At 39.0% G+C, this 26,200-nt stretch overlaps 1 protein-coding gene across 5 annotated transcripts in view; it reads left to right on the top strand.

Annotated features, from left to right (window-relative positions):
• The window catches only part of stxbp5l (syntaxin binding protein 5L), a 115,968-nt gene that overhangs the window by 46,519 nt on the left and 43,249 nt on the right, over positions 1-26,200 (top strand). For all 5 annotated transcript variants that reach the window (XM_020594670.1, XM_020594668.1, XM_020594667.1 and 2 more), the window contains exons 3-7: positions 71-152; positions 6,529-6,629; positions 14,184-14,318; positions 22,651-22,714; positions 24,294-24,377. In XM_020594670.1, coding sequence (XP_020450326.1) covers positions 71-152; positions 6,529-6,629; positions 14,184-14,318; positions 22,651-22,714; positions 24,294-24,377 — 466 coding nt within the window. The remainder of the gene's footprint in view (positions 1-70; positions 153-6,528; positions 6,630-14,183; positions 14,319-22,650; positions 22,715-24,293; positions 24,378-26,200) is intronic.

Below are 26,200 nucleotides of genomic sequence, written 5' to 3'. Positions count from 1 at the left end.
AGTACAACTTTAAAGGTCATATAATTTAAGTGTAGTACTGTTCACACTTCCTTGACTGTGATATCATCAGACTGGGACGACCTGGGGTGGACTGCTACTGTCAGCATGAGAGTGGATCAGCTGTTCTTCAACTGCAGTTTCTCATCAATGAGGTAAGACAGACTCCATTATGCTTTCTTCACTCTGATCTTGTCCCACTATCAAGGCCTGAAGTCACAGCAACACCTTAAATCAATTGGATCAGAATTATTCTTTTAACCTAGTTATCATCATAATCACATGGTACCAACCTTTGATCCAAAGTGCTCATCTGTGTAGGGAGCCTTTTAGGGTTTGCTGATCATCATATGATAACAATCAGCCAGTTAAACAGCATGGCTCTTTTTTCTGTTTGAGTTGAATGACAACTCTGTGGCCACCCAGACAACAAAGGTCAAAGTGTTTATTTGTCATATGCACAGTTAGGAAACATGTTTCCCTGTACGATGAAATTTTTACTTTTCCGTCCACATGAATGCCACAAAATACAAGTAAAACTATAAAGTAGATGAGCAATAACAAATCTAAATAGGTAGTAACACAAATCAAAGGCACTTTAAAGCAGCAAGTGAAAGAAGCACAATAAAAATACAACAGAAACACAATATAATGTAGAGAGAATATAATCACTATGTGGGAGCCCTGAAGTGCAAATATTCAGCAGTGAGTGTGCAATTATGCATGTGCAAACAGAGTATGTAAACAGTACAGATGGAATTACATGAGGTAGATCCTGAGTCAGCTGTTTAGGAGTCTGATGGCAGAGGGAAAGAAAGAGTTTTTCAGTCTAGAGGTCCTGCATTTGACACTTCTGAGCCTCCGACCGGAGGGTAGGGGTATGAACAGTCTGTGCTGGGGGTGGGTGGGGTCCTTGAGGATGGAGGCAGCTTTCCTATGCACCCTGCGGTGGTAAATGCTCTGCAGAGAGGGCAGTGGAGTCCTGGTGATCTTCTCCACAGACTTTACTCATTAGTAGCATAAATTCATTGTCATTTTCTTACTGTATGAGATTTGGTGATCATTTTAAGAGATAAGCAAAGGATAAAACAACCCTAGGCTCTTTCAACATGCACTGAGATCGTTTCTTCTAATATCTGAGACCTGAAATTAATTTGAGCAAATGGGTCAAATATAAAAAAAAGCAGTTAAAACTTAACTGCTAAGCAAATTCTGCAGATTTGCAGATTGACATTGTTACAGTCAAACAAATACCATATTAAAACTTGTGACTGAGGCTTTATGTTGTCCATTTTCATAAGGGCACATTAGCCAGAAATTAAGATCACTGAGGACAAGGATGTCAACCAATAAAGTTGTATGAGTAGAAGTGATATTAGTTCACCTGTTGGAAACCAGTGTGTGTGTGTAAAGGAAATGCTGTTGCTTGAAATGAGAGGTGACGTCAGAGAAATGTAATCTTGAAAATGGGAGCTCATTGGTGCACCTAGACTACCATGTCCTGTGACTACACAAATAAAGGATTTGAATTCAGACTACTGTCTGGCTGTAGACTGTTGCTTTTCAGTTCATCTGATGGACTTAAAGAAATTCAATTCTGGGAAAGTACTGGAGATGTACATTTTTTTTAGGAATCATTGCTATTCAAGAGCACAGAATTATTTTCTCTCTACATTTAAAACCATTCCCCCCTCACTTCTGCTTTTCTGCAGTTAGACCAGGACTGTGTGGGCAGACACACGGCAGCGCTCTACGTCACGTCAATGCGTTTCGGACATTAACAGCAGCTTTGTCAGTATGCTGCAGTTTGATGTCATATGCTGTTTACTAACAGAATACTGGTATATTAGAGAAAAGAGGGCCCACATGTTAGTTAAAAAGCAGAAACCAGGTCACACAGGTCTAGAACACAACACTCTCACTCTCTTTGTGTTTCTCTTTCTTGCTTGTCCTTTATTCTGCTCTAATCTACGCACTCTTCCTGCATCTCTGCTCTTTTTTCTTTAGCCACTCTATTTCTTTATAAGCCCACTGGCTGTTTCAGCCTACTTCTCCGTCACTCATTGACCTACTTGTGACGTATCTGACACAAATGGAAGTGAATTGGCCTGAAGAGGGCTGTTCGTTGTACTGTATGTCTGTGTGCCATTGTCACAGTCTTGTTTGTTCTTATTTTCTTGGCAGAACTTCCTTACATGCTGTGTGTGGTCTCCCTTATATTAACGTACCCTCACACTGACCACTCTAGGCCTTCCCACTGTTTTACAGGATGACTAATAGCAGCGCTGTACGTCAGTGCTCTCTTTGGGATTCGGCATGTGGGCTGTCGGCTGCCCCGATAATGACTGGCTTGCATATTGAGGCTGGCCTCTTAACATTCAGTGAGGTGTAATGACACATTCCTATTAGACATATGAACCCACAAAAGAGGCCACTTCTTGCAGGCACCTGTGAATGATGAGATTTACTTTGTACTGAGAGTACTTTTTTCCCCTCTATATCAGACAAAAGCCATGCCATTCAACACATCTAGCTGTCAACTGTTTCATTATGTAGTCTTAATTTCATACAGTATCATGTTATCCTAATAAGCCTCTCTCTCGCTATTTTATGAGATTTTTTTTCCTGTCACTGTGTTGCTGGAAAGTATGAATGGGATAATTAACATGTTTGTTTGCCTATTCTTAATTCGTTATTTTTCTTGAAGAATAATACATCCAAAGAAGGTTAGAGTGCTGCTGTAGACTGATGTCAAATGGTGGGTGAGGGATGGAGGGGGAAGAGGGAAGACTGCTTAGGGAAGCAAAAGGTAAAAAGGACTATTGTGTCACAGTGAGATTGAAGAATGGGTCAGCAGGAGCACTGTGAAAAATGTACATTTCTAACCACGCTCATAGTTTTGTATTTAAAAATTGTTTACACCGAACTTGTTTTGTAGATTCTGGCTGGATTGGCCTTTACACTCTACATGTCAGACAGAATATACTGATAAGCAAACATCACAAAGAATGTGGAATATTACTATATGAAAATTGATCAATAGAAATGTAATCCCCTATTCTCGGGGAATAGAAATAGTTTTTTTTGCCATCTGCTGCATAATGAGATACAGTTGACAAATGAAAGGAAAATCCAGCATAAAGTGTCTCAGTGAGGTGCTGGGCCACCATGTGCCTCCAGAACAGCTTCAGCGCTCCTTGGCAATGATTCTCCGAGTCTCTGAACTCTACTGGAGGAATGAACACCAGATTTTCTCTCATGTGGTGTTTTGATGATGGTGGTGGAGACGCTGTCTGACACGTTGCTCCAACATCTCCCATAGGTGTTCAAATGGTTTGAGATCTGATGACTGTGAAAGATATAGCATATGATTCATATCATTTTCATACTCATCAAATCATTCAAACACATTTATTCAGGTTTTTCTTTCATTTGTCACCCATCTGTACACAGCTACAGAGACCAATGTTGGAAATATATTTAAGGAGCCTTCAAGCTTCTCAGTCCCCTGAACGGGTACATTGATTTGCATTATAATTTTTTAACTGCAGCAGAGAAATAAGGTTCAGGGGAAACTTTATAAAGCTCCTTTTTGTCAGAAGTTCTTGAAACAGAGATTGTGTAACTTTGCTCATCACTAAGGAATAAAACAGTTTTAAAGATCAGAGTCATTACACAGCTCATAATTTTTGTCGTCACCCAAAATGACTTTAGTTTGGAAAAATAGCTCACTGCAGCTGATAAAGTGATACTGAGTAATACAAACAAATCTATGTTGCATAAGACTCTGTTTAGGTTCATAACATCACCTCTCAGCTGAGTTAGATTTAAGTGTCTCAACTCTACATGTATTATATTAACTCCAACCAGCTAGCACACAGCTGATAAAGTCATTAAATGACTTTCATTATTTTGTATCGTGTAATCCAGTCTATTACTGGTATTCTGCTAGATTTCCTTCACAAATCAAGAAATACATTTCTAGTGTTAACACAGACAGTAAGTCGAAAAGCTGTAGTAACATGTAAGGAAATAACTTGAAAAATGGGATGTCTGAATAAATCTGAGTTGCACTAAAGCATATCATGGCAATAAACACACTGTATGCCACCCTAAATACACACAAAATAATGTCAAGTGTATCATCAACCCCAAATTAGATCACAAAAAAAGATATGAAAATCTGATCAAACCAAAATTTAAGAGCTAAATAATCAAAAAACATAACACGCACAGAGACATAGTTATTCAAATGAGATTTATATAAGATAGTGCATCCAGAAATGGCGAGACCAACCCAAAAGACAGAATATATTCACATGAATGTTTACAAATTGGGCAAAATGGAGCAGATATTAATGGAAAAGTAATAAGTCAACCAATGTAAAAGGCTTTTAATCCTATCAGGGTGCAATTATTTTACAAAACAAGATTGAGAAGAGTGAAATTGAAAGGAAGCTCTTTGTATGCTAAGATTATGAAAACAAAATCATATCCCATATCAGACATTCTGATTTCCTGAATGTGTCAGTCAAATTTGACATGGATAAGCAGCAGCATATTTTATTCTATGTATAGAAAGAAGGCATTCAACAAATATGCTCAAATAATTAAACTTCTGGTAGGAGTGAGGTAAAGGGAATCAGTCACAGATGAAAACTCTAACCAACAATGCTAATAATAGACTTTGATTATAATCTTTTTTTCATCAAACAAAGTAAAATGAATGAACAACATGAAACACATAGGTGGGTTTCTGAAAGTGCTTCTGAATGCAGGGCTTGACAGTGCCAGTGTTTCCCTCCACGTACCAGTTAAAAGCAGAGTGTATGAAAAATTCTGAGTTCCTTATTGGGTTCTCAGTTTGTAAGGACTGGGGCCATTTTATCAGCTGACCAGCGAGTGAGATTTGTGAGTCAAAACAGGTGATACACAAGCAAACACTTGCATAGAAGCAATCATTTCAGCTTTGCCCACAGTTTGTCATCCACTGCCATTATGTATTAACCACAGCGTGTTAGGTTAACAGCTAACAGCTAACTCTTTAGTTGCGGCTGCGTTGTGGTCATCAGCCTTTGTTTTGTGTGGCCATTGTATCCTGGTCTTGTAGCCTACGTCTCCCAGAAACAGTCAGGAGACAGCTGTGAACTCCACCGGTGCCAGTATTGAACAAATTGCTGCTTGGCACACATTAGAAAAAGAAGAAGACACCAAAATACCATAAGACAAACCACATAAAGTTGCTATTGGTGCTTCATTAGAAGTAATATTTTCAAACATCGTGGTCTACCTCTGAAAGAGAAAAGACTTAAGACTAAGGTGGTGACGAAGAGGTTGCTTTTGTTTATAGGTATCCAGCCTGTTTGTCTGTCTCTACTGAAGTGTAAAGCACAACTGTTTACCGACAGTTTCCAGTGGATGCGTCGTCAAGGGTAATGTGTCATCTGCCTCAGTCTGGCTCCTCCCTGTGGTTGGTCTAGAACTCCTTAATTCATGATCATTCTTAAAAATAAAAAATATAACTGTGCTCCTGTGTTTTTCATTTAGTCCTCCAAATGTCCATCTCACTGTACTTTACAATGTTCTTCTGTTCTGTTCTACTTTCACATTTACTCTTAAAATTTTATTTTGCTTAAGGCTACAGTACGGCATGTAACTTAAGGTGGTACTAGCATGAAACTCCAAATCAATCCACTCTGCTCCATGTTGTTCAATGAGTCTGTGCTGCAGAAAACTTCCACAGCACCTCTCCACATTCAGACAAGTTTTTGAGCATACTTTCTTTCACAACTCAAATACTTGCTGAAAGTTACATACTGCAGCTTTAAAATGAGTGAAAAAATATTTTTGCTATGTAGATGAGTAAATCGGTGGGAAGCAATGTTTTCATCCTCCATTGCACTGTGCAGTCTTTAATCCTAAAATTAAGTTGGTAATCTAAAGCTAATTCTCCCTGGGCTCCAGTCTTTATAGTGACACCCTGGTAGCAAAGCTGCATTGGGAATTTCACTGTAATTACCATTTGCTGTCCTCAGAACTAGGGCTGAATTCAGTTGACGTCATTTGAAAATGATTTTTAATTTTCCTTTCACAGTTTTCATTCAATGTTCATATGACGATTATGCGTGCCTGTAGAGTAAATACAGCATTAGTCTGTTATTAGTTAATTCCTTAGCCTTGTGCTAAGCCATGCACTCTTTGTTTCATTTTACCAATTTTATTTCTTACTGTACATGTGCACTAATGCACCTCTCTCTCCACAAGATTGCTTTGACATTCAGCTCTTCATGTGTCTCTTACAGGACTCTTAGAATTTACTCTGGTTTTGCCCTTTGCTTAACCTTTCACAGTGTAATCATTCAGAACTACAGGATATGGATTCAATTGAAAGATTTTAATAATCACATTGTTTGGCAAAGTATGTTAAACACACACAAGGAATTTGTTTTCGCTACAGATCGGATAAGATAAGGTGTCCCCTGTGACCTGAGAATGCTTCCATCCTTATACTTCTTCTGTGTCATCCTTTAGGGGGCGCTGGTCACAGCCTGTGCTGATGACACGCTACACTTGTGGAATCTGCGTCAGAGGCGGCCAGCTGTCTTGCATTCACTTAAATTCAACAGAGAGAGGTAAGCATAGAGTCTGCTTGATACAACTTACAGTACATCTGAGCAGACAGGCACACACACGCCTACAATGTGCAAAGACACACCACTCACCTTCTTCCAGTGAAGGATGGATGTGACTGCTATAGGTCAGTATATTCAAATAGTGGTACAAGATTCTATTGCTTTTAACATCAATCTTATAGGCAGCACACTAACATCATACAGAGTCAGGCAGTCAAGGATGAGCTCCACATGAATTTGAAATTATACTGTATAGCCGGTCATCTTTGGCATCTCAACAACGCTGATGAAATTAGCTTCAAGTTAGCCTTTGTTTAACATATTTATTCCTTTGAAAGCTCTTTCAGAAATTACTGATGCCACTATAGGCAGTGCCCTCTATGCTCCAGAAAGATCTCCTACTAATACCATATCCAACACCACCCAGCATACATTATACTGGCTGCTGGACCACATCTCAGCTGCAGCATTGGCAGCACTCAGAGTTCATCCATCAGGAAAACTCATTTAATCAGTTCATTCTGGAAGATGATAAAGCAGACTGCCTCTGACTGTCATGTTTTGTCACCCTGTCTGATAAACTTGAGAAAGAACATCCTCTGGTTAGAAGACTGTCCTATCTCACTTGGTGACCCCTGTCTAGCTTCTGAAACATCCCCCACTGCCACATCCCAGTGGTTATTGGGAAGCCAAATCCATCTTCTTTAACATGTTCCCACCTCAGCCCTTGAGCCACATAAGCCAATTTTCCCATAGTTGCTACAAACTGGCATCAGCAGAGAGAACTGGTGGAATAGTTGAACAGGTTATTGCTTATGGCAGCCCAGTCAGCACAGGCATGATGGCAGAAGACTTTAATCTAATTTCTGTTATTATGGGTTAAATGAAAAATATTTGCACTGGTGTTTGAAATGCCACAAGCGTTCATTTTGTCACTGGGGTTTATCAGCTGGAGCTGAGTGTGATTATCCTCCAGCATTGGGCCTGGGAACTCCTGTCTTGCAGCTCTTCTCTCTGTGACAGCCTCTCTGGTGCCACCACTTGAGGGTCCCAGAGGTCAGAGGAGAGGTTGTTGCAGCAATGTTGTTTTTTCCTGGCAGCTAAGGCCACACCTGCAACAACATGTGATGCAAAGGGATGCACTGTAAGTGCTCAGTGGGCTGGAAGAAACAAGACCACTGCAGAATCGTGACTGACTAGCTGTGGGAGGGTGTTTGAAGTTGAGAAGACCCTACGTGCTCTTTCTCTCTGTTGATAATTTTGTGTCTTGCCGTCTGTCTTTTATTTGATGTCTTTGTCAGCCTGCACCTCCTCACCCTCTGGATGGAGAAGGCGTGCCACACCCTCAGCTTGCTGTTTCTTTCAGTCAATCAGTTGTCTCACTCCCTGCTTTGTTCTAAATAAGGCCATCGCCTCTTCTGTGGAATAGCATTCTGTGGAAAGTGGTGGTAACTAAGGGCTTGGCTCTTTGCTTTTTCCCAGCAGTGACATTTCAGTATCTGCTCTCAACCATTAAACTTTAATGGCAAACTATGGCCTCTAAACGCTAATGCTTGGTTTTTGAAAGGATTTCTTTTTTTTCATGAAAAAAACTTTGGGGTCACTGGTCGTACACTAGTGGTGGACAAAGTCTCAATGCGAAGCTTCAGGACAAAATGTTCTACATACTCGATGTGCTTCAGAGCTTCTGGGTCAAATGTAACACCAGCGCTGTGCATAGAAGTGACTGAATTGATAACAACAGCACCTCTGGTTGTCCCACATGGGTACAATATTCTTAGTGCCCTGCCTGAGCAACAGGTTGTTCATACTTGGGGGAGTCCACTGCATTTGTTTAACTATCCAGAGCACACACCCATTTGTGTCTACAGGGCAAAACAGCAAGTTACTGGTGTGTGGTAAAGAGAGCGGAGGTCTGTTTCATTCTTGCCAGTGTCGTGGCTAGAGTGTGATACAGACTAAATTCATTCAGACAAATCATCCCAATTTAAGTAATAATTTAATATTACAGTTATTCTGAACAGAATAGTCGTTAACTAAGCCATCTGGTAGTTAGGAAACAGAGAACAGAATCACTCCTCCTGCAATGGGATAGATAAAGTATTAAATAAGAAGATTGTCACAGAGTCAGTCAATCTTGGTCAGGGGTCCAGTCAGTCCTGAGTTCGTTCCCCCGACCCCCCGGCCCCCCAGCCAGGTCTACGGTACGCTTTTCACGGTAGCATTTTCATCCTCTCTTCCTTTTCTAACCCCTTCAGGCGTATTCTTTTATCCACAGCTTTCCTTAGGCTGTTACGTCAATTTCTGAACTTAGCTTCCTGTCTCCAGTTTTGGGAGACAACACCCTGAGATGTACTCAGACCCAGGAAACATCTTGACCAACTTATATAAGCTCATTGTTCAGCTGACATGAACTTAACGTGAACCCATAAACCCCATTCTATTACATAATCCATATTAACATGTAACATATTTAAACCACTACACCAGCATTTATTGAACTCTTGTTGTTTCTACTGTGTTATGCCAGGTGTTGTAAGTGTTCAAGCCTGTCCAACATAGCATCAACGTTTTGCATTGAAAGCAATAGAGTACTGTACTTTTTTTTGATAGAAATCATAAAACTGAGACAAGTCATGATCAGAGCCTTTTCCTACTGTATACTTCAGCTTTTTTAAAGTACAGCCCTGGTGACTGGTTGCAGTATCGGTCATAAATCCCACCTCAAATCAAACATATTTTAACTAAAGCTGAGATTAACGGGAGATTAGTAATAGCCAATAACAAAACATTATTCTGTTATGGGCAGTTTTTTTTACAACCTGCTAAGGACTTTTGTTAAGAAAGTGCAGGCATATTGGCAAAAGTTGAGAAAGCAAGCTTATTATTTGAAAAGATTATTCATAACAAAGCATAAAAGAGGCACATACAAAAATAAATGTGCTAATAAATCTCAGTTATTTCCAAATCCGTCTTTCTACGGTTCAGGAACAAGTGGCTACTTTGTAATTAAGATGAGTATGAGGGTTTTATTTAGTTTCTGTTCACATTTTCATATTATTCATTCCAAAGAAGAGTTGATTTCCTCCTCATGGCACCTATGTCATGGACGAGGACATTCACTGAATCTGACTGGATTCTGCCTGAATATGATGAATATACCGTGCTTTTATAAAGCACATGAATTGCAGTATTTTTTTTAATTAAAGTTTTCTTTATTCATAAAAATGCACTGTCACTATGTCAATACAAATGTTACTTCTGATGGTTAGATGTCACAGCAGATACATCCTGCTTGCTATTACAAGTCAGGGACTTTGTCTGAGTCACAGGCCATGTTTTCAGAAGAATCTCAGTCCTGTTTTTAAAGAAAGCAAATCATAAAATATAAGCATCGTGTGTTCACAATGCAATAGAGTCTTAAAAGACAGTGGGCTGGAAGGGTTTGTTAGATCTGTGTGGTCTGCAAGTTGTAAAGGAAAGAACTTTGTGTCTCTGTAATGAAGTGGCAGGCTTCAACTCATTAGCAGTGTGTGTGAGAATTGTTTATTTTTCAGGAATGTATCAAACCTCTTTTAAAATGAAGAATCCTGGAGTCTTAAAAACATTAAAGGATGCTGCTGTAAACATGATGCCAGTCATGCTTTTGAGAGGAGAAGAAGGTAGCTGCCAATGTCATATAGCGCTTTTTAAAACAGCTTCACAGAATAACCGGAGGGAGAAAAGGTAAAACACTAAGATAACAGAAATGACTGGGACAAGGGAAGACAATATAAAGAAGAAGTGACAGGGAAAGACCTTTCAATATACTGTAGAATGCAAGTTTATAAAAATGAGATGTGAAGTAAGATGAAATGAATTTCAGTAGGAGGACTGCTCCAGTTTTTTGAAGCCCTGAAATGAAATGCTTAATGCCTTTTAGTTTAAAGTCTAAACTGGGGAATTACTGGCAGATTTGCGTTGCAGGATGAGGATAAGTAAATAGAATTCAACTCAATTCACATCAGTTTTATTTGTATAGCACTAATTCACAACAACAATTATCTCAGGGCACTCTACACAGTAAGGTCTGGACCTCATACTGTTATAGAGAGAAACCCAACAAATCCCCTTTGAGCACTTGATGACAGTTGGGAGGAAAAACTCCGACAGAAGAAACCTCCGACAGACCCCGGCTGTTGACGGGCAGCTGTCTCCCTCGACCGGTTGGGGTGAGTGGATAGAGGAGAGAGAACAGAAAAGAAAAGCTAAAGGACACAACAAACACTCAAACACTGGGGAGGTTGATTTGGCTGATGACTGCTCATCACATAGCGCTCCAGAGCCAGGGCTACCTGCAGAAAGGTACAGGCAGAGCGAGAGAGGAAACGGAAAGTTAATGTGACATATAAATACATGCAGTTGGCTACGGGATGAGATGTAAAGCAGAGCTGTGTGGCATTTGGTACAGGTTGTTAGTAGAACTGGATGTAGCTCTAGCACTTAGCTCTCACTGTCTGAAAACACATTAAGTCAAAAGTTTTAGTAATTAAAAATGAACCTAACATAAATATTTACATTTGCATACCTTAAAAACATATGGTCTGAAAGGTTTTTTGGGGGTCTTTTGTTTATTTATACTGCTTCCTGTGTCTTTCTTTCATCTTCTGTGATTTTCCATGACTGATCTTCTCACTTTGTTGCTGCAACAACCTCAATACACTGATGCTTTATGAAATCACCACATACTGACCACTGTAAACCTATCCATTTGAGATTTTATGCTTTAGCTTCTTAGCCTGGAAGCTGTACCCATCACTGTGTGATGCACATAGCATGCCCACACAAACACAGAGGTTAACGCTATAGGAATGATGTTTTGCTACAGGAGTACTAAAAAAACCTCATTTCAGTAGCTTTTCTACTTGTCTTGTTGTGCGATAAGTAGGAGTCAGAACCACTCGTCTCAGCAGCAGAGCTGTGAATCGTGCTCTAAGATAAAAAGAAAAAAGGGGCATAATGAATCATCTGCCAGAGGCCGGGCAGCGGCTTTCCATTTAGCTCTCTGTCTCTAGGTTGAATCTCTGACAATTAGCACTGTAACACCCCCTCAAGAAGAACATATGAATCACTGGAAACAGTGGAGAGAATTGTTTTGTGATAACTGTCAGTCAGCATCTCGCGCCTGCCACCCGCACTCGACTGTCATGCTGGTGTGACAGGGAACTTTCAATCCAAACACAATTTGTAATACAATACATGAAACACTGGACACTTGCTGTAGATCTGTACACAATAAAGCGAGTCATTAGAGCTAATTTAATCATCTGTGATTAGATTTTTACAACATGTTTGATCTTTGCTGATATGAATAGTCACTGTAGAATTCCTTAAGCTGTTGTGTCATGTCTGATACGGAGCAGCTGGCAAGGTCACCCATTTTCTAGAGGAAGTCAAAATTCAATTAATCTCTACAGCTGGTTTTGCAGTGACTGGGCAGCCAGAGGTTAAACACATGTCTCCTCCTGTACTTGTTGGCTGATCATTGTATTCACTGTTTATCTCCTTCTGTGTCTGTTCATCTTCTCATCCTTCCTCCTTTGATTTTTTTTTAAGTGCTGTCTTTTATTTGATCCTCCCTGCAACGTTTTATGGAAATGGTCAGCTCATAATAGAGATAGTCAGCACTAAATGCTTTTCTGAATAGGCTCTTTTTAATTAAGTGTTTCAAGCATGTAACACACATCAATACAGGACCAGTCTACCACGAAAACAGGTCGACAACAACACACAGCACTTGTATAGTAAAAAAAAAAGAGGTCAAATGATCACATGTGATTATACTGTAGGTATCAGCTTGTTGTATTAAAAGGCCTTATTAAAAAAAAACTCACAGTATCAAAACCACAAGATTACTGCATGGTTTTTGAAACAAGGCACTTTAAGTGGAGTTCATGAAGAGGGTGAGAGTTTTTTTTTCTCATATGTCGTTTATCTAGAAAGAATCATCACTAAGCTTTCTTAAACAAAGAAATATGTGGATTTGGTGTGCTAACGCTAAAAGCACGATGTAAAAACAGACAGAAGATGGCTCTGTTGCTCACATAGCCCTCCCCTGCCAGCTGGAATGCTGTTATCTCCCGAAGCCCCTAAAATCCTTATTGAATTGTCTGCCATTACATTTGTTTTCTATGTAATAATCCTGCTTCTTGCTGAGCGTGGGACTGTGGGACTGGAGCCCAGTGACTTCCACCCCCACCCCACACCCACCCATCTTTATAAGGTCTTCAGCATGGACAGAAGTCACTTAGTGTGTGCTGATCTTTATTCCCTGGTTAAGGTGCTTGCAAAGATGATACATGCTAACTCTGTAGCAGTAGCAGTTTCAGCAACCCTGTATCATATTATAATCTTATTTATTTATTATCAAACATGCAATACAGTACATGAAATAGCACTGATCAGAGTTCATACAGTCATGAAAAACATGTAAAAGTCAGGGGGAACATGTTTTTTCCAGGCCAGGAAGAGGTCATGGAAAAATGGCTGTTTAACAAATATCAATTTTATCATGACACGTGTATTCCATACATGGTCTGTGTGTTTTCAGTTCAGTGCAGTGTTAGAACCAACACACAGACTACAGTAGTACCCCATACTGCATGGAGTGGGCCTAGAATAGACTACTTCTGGAAGTTGTTTTGAAGGGTTCTTAGAATAACTACTGCACACGGCTCAAAGTGAGCTTACAGGCTGAGCGCTAAAGTTCTCTGACAAAAGAAGAAAGAGTAGAAACTGAACGGACACAACAAATGAAGATGATAATACCTCTATGTAAGGTGCTGCATTGTGGCAAATGAAATGACTGCTTTGAACAAGGGCCATATCACCACTGAGGCTTAGGATTATTGTCCAAGTACTATGATAGTGTCATGGTACGGACCCTCAGGTGACATGTGCACCACATATGCAGAGTTAGAGAATGCCAACATCATTGCTAAACAGGTGGCAAAAACACTAGAATGCTGTTTTAATTGTCTTTTCTGTTCTCCAACAGCTGTGTCACAAATTAATTGCCCCTTAGTCCATGTGAATCCCCATTTGTTTTAACAGGTGTTTATGCTGTGTCCAACCATGGATCCACTAAAAGACATTACTTACATCAGTAAAATTTGAAAATAATAATAAAAAAAACCTAATAATGTAATTTCTGCAGAACGCCTCTACAGTGTGTTTTGTTTGTATTTAAGAAAGAAACACTATTTTAAATTAAACTAGCTGCTTGATATTTTTAGTTTACTACATCAGATTGCACACAAATAATTACGTATTACTAAAAACTGCATTTAATTCTTATCATAATCATAACATTATTGGTAAACTGATACACAAATTGCTTTTCTGAAAGCAGAATTCACCCTAAATTTCATAGAGATGAACTGCAACAGGTGTAGATCAATGTGCACATGTACAAAAGTGCCAGAATGCACTGTTAGAGAATACACAGAACACACTGTTTGACTGTACTGCCACTCTTCATATTCTAACACTCATTTTCTTCCCTTTTTTTCCTAGGATCACTTTTTGCCACCTTCCCTTTCAGAGCAAATGGCTGTATGTGGGGACAGAGCGCGGAAACACACACATCGTAAACATCGAGTCCTTCGTTTTGTCTGGATACATCATCATGTGGAACAAGGCCATAGAACTGTGAGTAGCTAATGCTTCAACATGACAGTGGGGCTGGTGTGGATGACAATGGGCCAGGCTGGAAGATAGCAGCATAATATTCCTTGGCAATTTACTGGGTCTTGTTCTTTTTCTCAAAATAAGATCGGGGGGGAGGATACATAAGCAATTTCAAATATCTCTGTAGCTGTGATTTCTGTGACAGCTAAACTCGGTATTCATTTTGTAACTAAGTGTGTTTGTGGTCTTGCAATATATTGCGCCATAAAATGTCATCAGTCGTTATTTACTATCTCACAACTAGACACTAAAGATTGCCAGATTTCTCTGTGCTCACCTTTTCATGTGTTCAGTATGGAAAGCAGTGAACACCACAGAGGTTTCACTGTGGCTCTGGGTGAGTAAAATGCGGATGCCTGTTTTGTGGTAATCACTGAAATAACCTGTCTGCTTCTCTTTCTCCACTGCAGATAGCCTAGATATAGGCCTTGTATTCACAATGATTAGGTGTTGAATTGCTCTTGTGCTTGTAATCTTAATGTGGGCCCATTCTTATGTGCATTCATACGGGACTGTTCAGCCACGTCTAAGTAAAAAAAAGTGGCCATGCAATTGTTTTTTAGACTGAACCTTTCTCAGTCAGTATGGTTATGTTCCTTTGACAAACATAGCCATGAACTATCCTGGGGCAATGGTCATCATTAAGGTGCATTTCATATTTAACATAATATGTACCGGTATAAGAAATAAAATAAATATTGATAGTGAATCAACTCTTCAATAAAACTTTGAGAAATTTTGTTTTTTTACATATGGCAGAGGGCATTCACCATGTTATATAACATTCATACATTTATATTACTTATCAGCAGAAGCCTTAATTAATTTTTTGATGTGTCCTTTGTTGCAAATGTCAAATGCGTAGCTGACATACACTGCAGAATGACAATGAAAAGCAACATCAAGTACACAAATGCTGCTTAGCTGCATTGTGTGTGTGTTTGTTTCTCTTGGTTTCACCCACCCACGCGCTGTTCTTGTGGTGTTACCCTGACAAGTCCCCTCTTGCAGTGTCAGTTGCAAGTCACTCTCATATCGAGCCATCTTGTTTCCTTGTGACAGCCCAAACTGGTGAGTAGTCACAACACTGATGTGTATGTGTAGGAGGCCTGTCTGTCAACCACTGCTATAGTCTCGGAGGCCGAGACAGTGGTTGAGAGTTTAGCAGGAGATTTGGTTTGTTGATCAGAACTTTGATTCAGAACTTTTGAATTTTCTTGAAAAGTCTAAACTGTGTGAAAGGGCATTGTTGTTGTTAGTATTTGTACTTTGTTCTCTAAGTAATGACTTTTTAAGAACACATAATTCAGGTTTTCCACAGCACCATCTACCTGTAACCTGAAATAAAAAAGAAGACTTCCACATGTAGAAAATCTAGTACCTGTCAAAGGTTTGCACACACTTTCTCATTCAATGGATTTTCTTTGTTTTTATTATTATTTTTTGTTCTAGATTAATACCTTTTCACCCTTCACACCTGAAAAATAAGCCAAGGTCAATAAATAAGGTCAATTTTATTTCTATTATCCTGTCCAGAAGGGGTAGTTCTTGGTCTTTATTTCCTGGCGCAGTCCTCATAAGAGCCAGTTTCATTTTAGCGTTTGATAGATTTTGCTAGTGCACTTGAGCACTGAGTGACTGTGACGGTGTGTTCAAATGTTTAACTCAACACATTGTATAACAATAGGTTTTGTTGTAACAAAGCAGATGCACTATATCATTCACCAAAGGCCACTTACTGAATGGGTAACATTAATGTTTGAACCCTTATCTAGCAACTACATTAATCGTGAGCTTTAACAATGTCTCATAATATGTCTAATTCAACCTAGCACTTAAGAATGACTAATCAAACTAATCAAGCTATACTGTATAATACACTGTATTTATCATTTCTCACTCACATTCTGAGTGGGTGATTTTCATAGTATGTACTGGCCACAAAAAAATTCCCATCTACCATTATGAAACAAAAAAGTGTGTGGTGTTCATTATTATCACTGGCCTGTAAGCGACAGCTGACTAACTTACCGAACTGGCTGATAAATAAATAAATAAATAAAGGAGCTAAATATATATACCATTTGGATTCTGTACAAACATCAGGCAGTGATGGCAATCACAATAATGTGTTGTTTGAACAATACACACTCCATAGTATGTTCTCTTGGAGCATACGCTATAATGTATCCTCGGTTTTCTAGCTGTCAGCACTCTGTACCTTTCTAGTGGAGTTCATAAAAACTCGAACTAGTAGAGAATGAATTTTTTTTTTTTACAATAAACACTCAGAGTGGCTGGGGGGTGTCATGTTTTGTCTGTGGAGGTTTTTCACTAAATATGAATAGGGATGTGCAGGGAGTTTTTGTTTTTCCTGCTGGGAACACTGAGCAAACAAGGCAGAACTCATCCCCTCTTTGCACTTTGTACAAACAGCAGCGTGTGACTCAAATTCAGTGTGTTTCTGTGTGTATTTGTATCATCACAGTTTGTTTGTGTGACAGCCACTCACAGATGCATTAATTTAATAGAAACCAAAGTGTGTGTGTGTGTGTTAGGGGTGTCTTTTTTCATTTTGGATGGATGGATGAAGAAACAGACCAGAAATCGAATTTTCGGTTCAGGCTTTATTGAGGAGCTCGAAACCAACTAAACACAGAGAGTATGCAAATTGGACAGATTGTCCTGTCATGAGTCATATTTTTACCCAACGGTTACATGATACTTACGTCACTTAAAATACATTTTAAGTTTCAGCACATCTACAAGTAAGATACATATAAAAACAAGGCTCTAATTGTTCCATAACTGATGGTCAAGAGCTTGATCTATACACAACTATGTTGCACTTCTCACACATTTTCCCCCTCTATGTCTGTCTGTTGACACTCTTGGTAAGACTCTAGCATAAGCCATAAGACATAAAGTCTTGTATAATCATAAAAACCACCCAGCAGTTATGCTCTCTTGAAAAGAATCAGTTATAGCAACAATTCAAATGGGGCCGCTGTTCCCAGAAAGGAGGGCCGGGTGCTCATTGAAATTCAAATGGGTTCGCAGTATATTTAATTCACAATTTCATCTTCAAGAGATTCATTCCACACTGACATAAAAAATGAGATGCAAGGAGAAATGGGAAGACACAGCAGCCCATTGCTCACTCTGATGCAGTTCATAGATCGCGCTGATGAACAGAATTGTGTTTATGCCTGGCATCATGTCAGCTGTAATCAGCACTGGCATGTTTGGCTAGTTCTGCTTTTAAGATTGTTTATAAAATGAATGTCTTAAAATGCAATATGTGACAACAGGAATACATGGCAACAGCAGCCCTGTTTCCAAATTCATTTAGTAAGTAATTAAATGTCTGGATTAATATTTTGTTTGTGTTTTATGATCAGGAAATGTTTTTTATGTATCTGCAAAACATTCACGGACACCATATTCCAATAGCTTTCTTATGATATTCCTAAGCTTTTTATCAGAGTTTTGTGATTAGTACCTTGTTTTTATGTATGTTGAGGTAACAACTTTACTGCTAATGATAGGAACAAGATCAACAAGTGTATTAAAAAGGTTGGCTCTATTATTGGGCTAACTCCCGATTATGTATTTGTTTAGTTTTGTTGCATTTAACGTACCATAAGAGGGACAACGCTGTCTTCTCCAGTCTATGCCATTTAAGTTTCATGGCCTGACTGATGTGGCAGGCATGATGGAAAATCACCTGCTGATACAAGTCAAAAGGATCAGTAAGGGCATTGTTTCTGAGCTGTGGAGCACCGTGGAGACAAAGTGAATAAGTCATGAAATCCACAGCTAACCTGTCTAAATGTCATGTATTCAGGTTAAAGAAAACCAAATAAATAAAATTTAATAAAAGCAGTGAGGTATTACACTTTAAGCCTGACTTATGCCCCATTCCACCCCCAGTTTTTCAAGGGAATATCTATAGTGAGCTAAAGTGCATTATATATAGTGCATCTCATATTTCTTTTCTTTTTTTTCTGTGTTTCTATATGCATGTGTGTGTGTGTGTGTGTGTGTTCTAAGGAAATTCAAAATCCATGGGGAGGGAAATCATGTCAGTGCTCAGTCTGGCTCCACAAAATCATTATGCTGATTGCATAGGACATCAGAGGCAGAAAGGAGGAATAGAAAACAAAGACACGAGGAGATAATGTCACTAATGTCAACCTCTAATGCTAGACCATAACCCTGCGATGTTATTTACTGCACGTTCATACTTGGGTGAATATTAGCCTGATAATATTCAGGACGTGGACAGTATGATTCCTCATTCCCTGTCCTAGTTAATACAGTGTTGAGATCTCTCTGTTTGTTCAGAAATAAAGTCTTGGAAGCCCAGTGTGCATCTAATCCTTAAAATAAAATCTGTGATTTAGCCAGGCGGAGAAGGGAATGAAAGTCTTCCTTAATAAAAGCTACACTCTGTATTGATCAAAGGATGAATGCACCAAAATATGCAAATTGATTAAACACAAACCTTGGAATTTTAATTAATAATATATCATATAAGTAGTGAAATAATTCATTAAAATATAGCAGGGCTTATTTCACAGTAAAGGTGTTAACCATACAGTCAGTACTACATAACAAACACCAAGCACAAAAGATAAAGTCCTTGCCCGAATGGTAAGCATATACCGATGTGTGTGTGTGTATTTCTGGTGGTTAGCAAAGAGGACAAAAATCAAAAGAGCTTTCTTGATTTTAGTCACGATAACTGTCACAGCCTTGTGTATTTTGACCTTTCTTTCTGTCTTCTCCTGTCATTCTCAATTCAAATACTTTTTTCATTCTCAGTTACCTGATTCTTCCCAACCCACTTGCTCGTGCATCTGTTCCATATTTCCCCATTAGCATCCTATTACTTTACAGTATACACGCTGGCCCATTTCCATCTACATTCTGGCACGTTGTCTATTGACCTTCTGTGTGTATTTAAACTTTGCCTTTGCCTGAATTACCTGGTTGCTTGCCGCTGACCACTGCCGGCTCACAAGCTTCACCTCCTGTTTTTTCCTCTTTCCTAATGATGATGGATTACCATGGCTCCGCTGGTCTTGTTGGAGCTCATGGTTACTTTGCATTTGTGTTTGGGATTTCAAAGGCATTTGCAGTTATTACTGCAAAAAAAGATCCTAATAAAATTTTTTTTTTACTTCTTTCATTCAATGTTCTGCCTCATACAATCAGTTTTCATCATTTAGTGTTCATATACACATGTTCAGTGTATATGAATCAAACTTCACTGGGCAAAAAGCAGAGAAACTAGGCTATTTTTCAAATCCCCTGATACCCAACAGGAACAGCCAGGCTTGTTTAACAAGTTTTAACATGGTATACTCATGCCTTTGAGATTTTTTAGCCCAACTACTTTGGTCAACGCCACATTTCTGGACAGGAACAGAATCATCATATTAAGCTTGCTGCCCTAAAACACATTTCACCAGCATTACCATTTCATTTGAGCTGGTTGTGTTAAAGGCTTTCTGTCGTGTAGCTACCACCGCCAAAGACAGGCACAGAAATCGCATTAAATTGGATCATTTATGCATGATTGCTTTTATTTATTTTATGAAGTGTTTCGAAACAAAAATTATGGAATGCATTCATTGCTAAGATTGCTGCCATAAGACCGTATATACTTATACCAATGAGACTGGTATGACAGTGGATTGTGTTGCAAGTGGCTGTTGAACCACGTTCAGTCACCGCCATCAGATCTGTAGCAAATACTGCTGCAAGTTACAGAAGCAGTTCTTCCATGTAGTTAAAGAAAGCGTCATTAAGTATATCAGTAGGAATAAAAATTGGACCATGGTAATAAATATTTCTAGGTTATATTGTCCCTTCTGGTTTTCAATCATAGTTTTATTTTGCTTTGTCCTGGTTGACTGTAAAGGATGTATTAAATTGCAGCCTGTGTGGTATTTAAAAGGTCCTGAATTCAGAGAACCCTGCAGAAATCCTGATATATAGTCTCACAATCTTTCAGAACATATTGCTGTACCCATTCATCGGTGTACTCATTTATGAAAACATTTTCACTTGCTTTGTGTGCATTTCATAGACTGGCCTTGTCAAATGAAAGACTAGCTTTATTTCTTTAAAAGTCACTAAGTCAGTTGGTGACTTATCATATTTCTTATAGCATTTGTCTCCACACTATGAAGGCTTTCTCCAGCCTAAGAAAATGACCTTCCACATATACTGTTAATAGTGAGTGAACCTACATCTTTAGTCACAGCCCACTGTATCCAGAATTCAGTGACTGTTACAAATGTTTCTCTGCAGCAACATAACTTGTTTTTATACTAATAAACTCCAAAAGAATTCAAAAGAAATTGATATCATCCACGACTGGCACAGCATATCCGTGTGTGTGTGTGTGTATGGTGTTAGTTTGTCAATGTACAACAATAGGTGTGGGGTCAAAGGTGCAAATGTGTGTATGCCAGCTTAGTGTATTATTTGCTGTGGAAGGCTGGTGTAGCAAGATTAATTTTTGGCGTCCCCCCATTGTGGCTCTTCAGTGACTGAACAGGTATTGTGTAGTGTGGATGGTTTGTTGATAACATGGCTTTTTACTACTTAAACTGTAGGATAGAAATGTAATGAGAGCTTGCTGTAGTTTAGTGTTTGTCACCCTTCAGCAGCAGGCCTCGTCTCAATGTATCAGTCACATGCTACCTTCGCTTGCCATATTGGCTCACATTTCAGCCACTGTGCCACTAAAGTATCATAACTGTGGCTGCTACAGTTAAGTTCAGTGCTGAGCAAGTGACCTGTGTTCAGTTGCTGGGATCTAGGATTCAGTGGAAAACAGTAATAAAATGAATTCTTCAAGTTTTGTTTATGCTTTATTTTACAGTTCGCAACTTCCACCGTACGTAGCCTGCATTTAGAACGCCATTCTGTGTAATAATGGCCTACCTGTACAGTATGTACAGATACATATACGTAAGTCCAGGGGACCAACATGCAGCGTCTGAGGAGTAATGGATACTTGAAATGTAATTATACTGTGTTTTCTGAGTACAGTGTACCTATTCTAAAATTACATTTTACCTATATGATAGGTGCCACACAAAAAAGCCTTCATTTGGAAGAATCATCCTGAATGTACTGTATGTAGTTTCTAAGTATGGGGGTATATATTCAAATATTATGGTGTACGTATAGCCTATTAAAGAAGTTTCCTGGGATGACTGTTGTTTTGATTTTGTGATATAGAAATAAAATTGAATTGAACTGAAAATATGCTTAAAGTACAAAAAGCAGATATACTGATTGATGGTCTATTTCAGAATAATGTATGTTATATTACTGGACTATAATTATTGATGCATTTACATGTACAGTACATCACTTTAATGCGACATCCGATAAAGCTAGAGCTAATTTAAATAACTTTATAAACTGTGAAATCATTTTATATTTTCAGTTATATTCTCTTTTAGTAATTTAAAAAATCTACCAAATGCATGTAGTGAAGTAAAAGTACATTATTTGCCACTGAACTGTGGGTAAACTAGCAAGAAAATGAAAATAGTCAAGTAAAGTACAAGCACCTCAGAATTACTTAAATAACATACTTAAATGCACTTACTCACTTTCTTCCACAGAAGTTTCTCTTGGTCTGATTAATGCTGCAGTAACAGGTAGAAGTGGCAGTGACTGTGACACGGTGGGGGTGCAGGTTGTTTAGGTCTTGAATAAGAGCAAGAAATAGAAATGACTTTACATATATCAAAACGCAGGGAAGCTGCTGGCTTTCAAGAGTGCAGTGAAGTGGAGCCCTTTGTGCAGCTCTTAATTATCCCTGTGTGTCACCGGACTTCCTAATGTGCCAACCGGATATTTCAAATAAATACACAATGGAATGTACTGTATATTACAGACTAATGCCTGCATCACCACGGAGGCAAAAATGTACTGTATATTTAACGGTCTGCCTGATGGGTCTGTCTTGCTGTAGCTGATAATGAATCCATGAGCAGGTTTGTGTGTGTGTGTGTGTGTGTGTGTGTGTGTAACAGTTGATTTCAGTAGAGTGTTTGGATAATCTGGGAAATCACTGGCATACATATTGGTTGTTGTTGTTGTTCCCTGCTAAAAGCTAATTCAACACAGTCAATGGGTATGTTACATCCATAGAGGACCTATAAATGTCACACTACTTATGTTAGTATGCAATATGCTTGTGTTCTGAACTGCCATCTTCTGTGTCCTCTCTGCGCTCCTTATCTTTCCCCTCTCATCACAGCTCAACTAAAACTCATCCAGGACCTGTGGTTCATTTGAGCGACAGCCCAAAGGATGAAGGCAAGGTGAGTAGACAGATAAAAGAAACACAGGCAGAAGCTTCTGGTTCTCCTAAAGCACCTCTAGCATTACTACAATTGAAAACAGGCTCTCTCCTTTTTTCCCAATCTTTGCCTCTAGTTAAATGTCTGCCATTTATTTTTTTCAGTCCCCTGTGTCCCCCCTCCCAACCTCCCTCTGCTTCCCCTGTTTTACCCTCCTTTGTCTAATTGCTCACCTCTCATTCTGTCTCTGCTTGACTTTCTTTCTCGCTTACTAAAAGAAAACCATTCTCTTTTCAGCGTCTCTCCTGTTGTTGCTCTCATGTCCATTTTCTCTGCCCCTCGGCTTTTAACATATACACACAAAAGAAAAAAAAGCTGTGTAGCCTTTGAAGGTAATATCCTTTGAGGGAAGCTGTGTTTTTCAGGGTCAAGCTGCATTCAAATTGGCAGGAAAAATGGCAGGTGGAGGTTGTTGTGAAAGAGAGGTCATTAAGGAGCATATTGATTTTCCCAGTGGATTTCACTGCCTCTGGGTCAAACCAGACTTGACAAGCTGTGAAGACATAAGAACAAGATACAATTTTTTATAGCTGCTTTGACACACTGCTGTCCTTCACTGCAAGAAAAGAAAATGCTACATGCAGCGTTTATGAAAAATTACTTTGAGGTATTAATGTTGCTTCCCTGAAAGAGTAAAAACTTAATTTTTAAAATGCAGTGGCCAGGATGCAAAGAGAAGGGACTACAGAATCATACACATTTTTATTTATCAAGGCCTTTGGTGCTTAATATTCCCTTCAAGTTGTGACAAATAAATAATCTACAGTATCAGCTTCCTAGCAGCTTAGAAAATTACAAGAAACTATTCAGTAGTAAAGCTTAATTTATACTTGTCTGAAACTTCCCATAGGCGTCAACATGTACATACGCAGCAAAGATGTTTATGGGTAAATGTAGATCGCTGATGGTTGCAGATGGGCCAACGTGCACATCTCCCAAATCTCCAAAGATGTTTATGGGTAAATGTAGATCACTGATGGTTGCAGATGGACCAACGTGCACATCTCCCAATCTTGACTACACAATGTGTGGGGTGGCGTGTCCTACATGCTGATCAGTTGATCTGATTTGTAGCTGCCTGCTGTTTGGTCTGCTAGAGGGTACAAACATCACCAAAAATGGAAGAGCAAAATTTCAAAGTTGGTATTACTTGGCAAGACTGACCGCCTATTCTTATTCTATTCTATTCTAGGCACTTCCATCTTCCAACCTAGCTTACTGCTTATGGTGCTGTTAAATGATGTGTAGTGAAAGGTGTGCGTGCAATGACTACGAATGTTAAAAGCCAGATTCCAAATCATTCTTTGCTGTGGTGACAACAAAAGTAACGTTGAAGGTGTGAAACGATCTGATATATCCCAGAGGAAGGAGAAGGAACACAAAGTCTTTTGTAGAGGGAGCTACAGGCTCCCCTACATTACAGCAATGAGTGCCATAAAATGAAATTACATTGGTGCCATTGATTTATGCTCTGCTCATATATATAAATATATATATCATCACTTCTTGATTATCCATTTCCTTTCACATCCATCTGCAGCTGCTCATAGGGTTTGAGAGTGGGACGATTGTACAATGGGACCTCCGGAGCAAGAAGGCTGACTTCAGAATCTACTATGATGAGGTAAGCACCACTGTGCACTCCTGCTTCAACAAACTTACCAACTGAACCAAAAATCCTGTCAGATGTTTGTTTCTCAAATGGTCTCCTTCTTTATTGCCATTAAATCTTTATGACATCAGGAGGCATTTTCTCTTCTATTGAAGTGTTTCATTGATTATAATTTTCATGAACTTTTACTTCAGCTATCTATGGGAAGATGTTTTGTTATAGCAGCAGGAAGTAGAATATATACAAGAATGAGGCAAAAATGAGTCTGCGCATGATGCACGATTAAAATGAGTGAAAATGTACAAATCCATCCATCCATCCATTTCCTTAGAGTGAGTGAGGTGTTTAAAACATTGCAACTCTGTAGCTTTTTTTATTAGTTTGTTTTTGTTTTTAAGCAGTTTCCAAAATTATAGGTGGGATGAAAGTCAGCAAACACATTATCCACTCTACACACTGTCAGGTGTACAAGTATTCTCAACTAGAGTGCACACTGCAAAATTACACAGCTAAATCTAGAAGAGTCATGTTTTTTGAAACACCTTCCATTTGGTCCAATTGTGTAAAATTCCATTACATGCACACACATACAGGCACATGCACAAGCCCTTTTTTAATTTAAAATTTTTATACATACGTAGATAAAGCCTCTGTGGCCACAAACCCAAATTGCCCCTTAGACATTTTCACATTGTGGCAGTGATCCTCTTGATTCACTGCCATTTCTTATCTCCTGCCTAATCTCCTGTGGAGAGTCACATCCTGCTTACATTCATTAAGGTGGTCTCTTGTGCATCACCTCCAGCATGGCATAGCATGGCATCTCTGTCTCACACCTCTTCAAAAAAAAAGCCACTCAGATATTCACAAAGGTACAAGGGTGGAAGTAATAAATTGCATCTATTCTTACTGGTGTAAATGAAAAGCTTTACATTTGTGTTCATGCTGTCAGTTCATTACATTGCACATTTGCTACTTTATTACTTTACTTTGCTCTGCTTGTCTATTTTGCATTATGTTGCATCCTTTTCTTCAAAGCATTTATTTAAATTCACACCTATGTATAAATACACACACACACACATATACATATATATACAGGAACTGTACAATATCGAGAGGACTCTAAGAGCCTTCATCAAGAACTCAATGGGAATGTGGAAAACAACCCTAGAGGCCAACTTCAAGCCAACTGCACAAGTCAACATCAAGTGCGGTATCTACCAAGGAGATGCTCTGTCCCCGCTGCTGTTCTGCATAGGGCTGAACCCCCTGAGCCAGATCATCACCAAGAGTGGTTACGGATACCAACTACAGAATGGAGCAACCATCAGACACCTCCTCTACATGGATGACATCAAGCTGTATGAGAGGAGTGAACAAGACATCGAATCGCTGATCCACACCACTAGAATCTACAGCCAGGACATCGGAATGTATTTCGGACTAGATAAGTGTGGTCGAACGGTAACAAGGAGAGGAAAGGTAGTCAGAACTGAGGGAATTCTACTACCAGAAGGTAGTAGGTCAGCCAATCAGCTTCTTTTGAGCATGCCTAGAACTAAGCGTAAGCTTAGAGGTGATCGGGCCTTTGCAGTCGCTGGTCCCAAACTTTGGAATGATTTACCGCTGCCCATCAGACAAGCTTCTTCTCTGTCTGTTTTTAAGTCTCTTTTAAAAACTCATTTATTTTCATTGGCATTTTGATACTTTATGTTGGTATTGATTTTATTTATTTTTATTGATTCATGTTTTTATATTGGTGTTGATTTTGTTTGTGCTTGTGGGTTGTGTTTTTAATATATATTGTTTATTGCAATGTACAGCACTTTGGT

This window comes from Monopterus albus, unplaced genomic scaffold, assembly GCF_001952655.1.
Source record: "Monopterus albus unplaced genomic scaffold, M_albus_1.0 scaffold24.1, whole genome shotgun sequence".
Lineage (NCBI taxonomy): Eukaryota > Metazoa > Chordata > Actinopteri > Synbranchiformes > Synbranchidae > Monopterus > Monopterus albus.
This window is presented reverse-complemented; position numbering and strand designations above follow the sequence as displayed.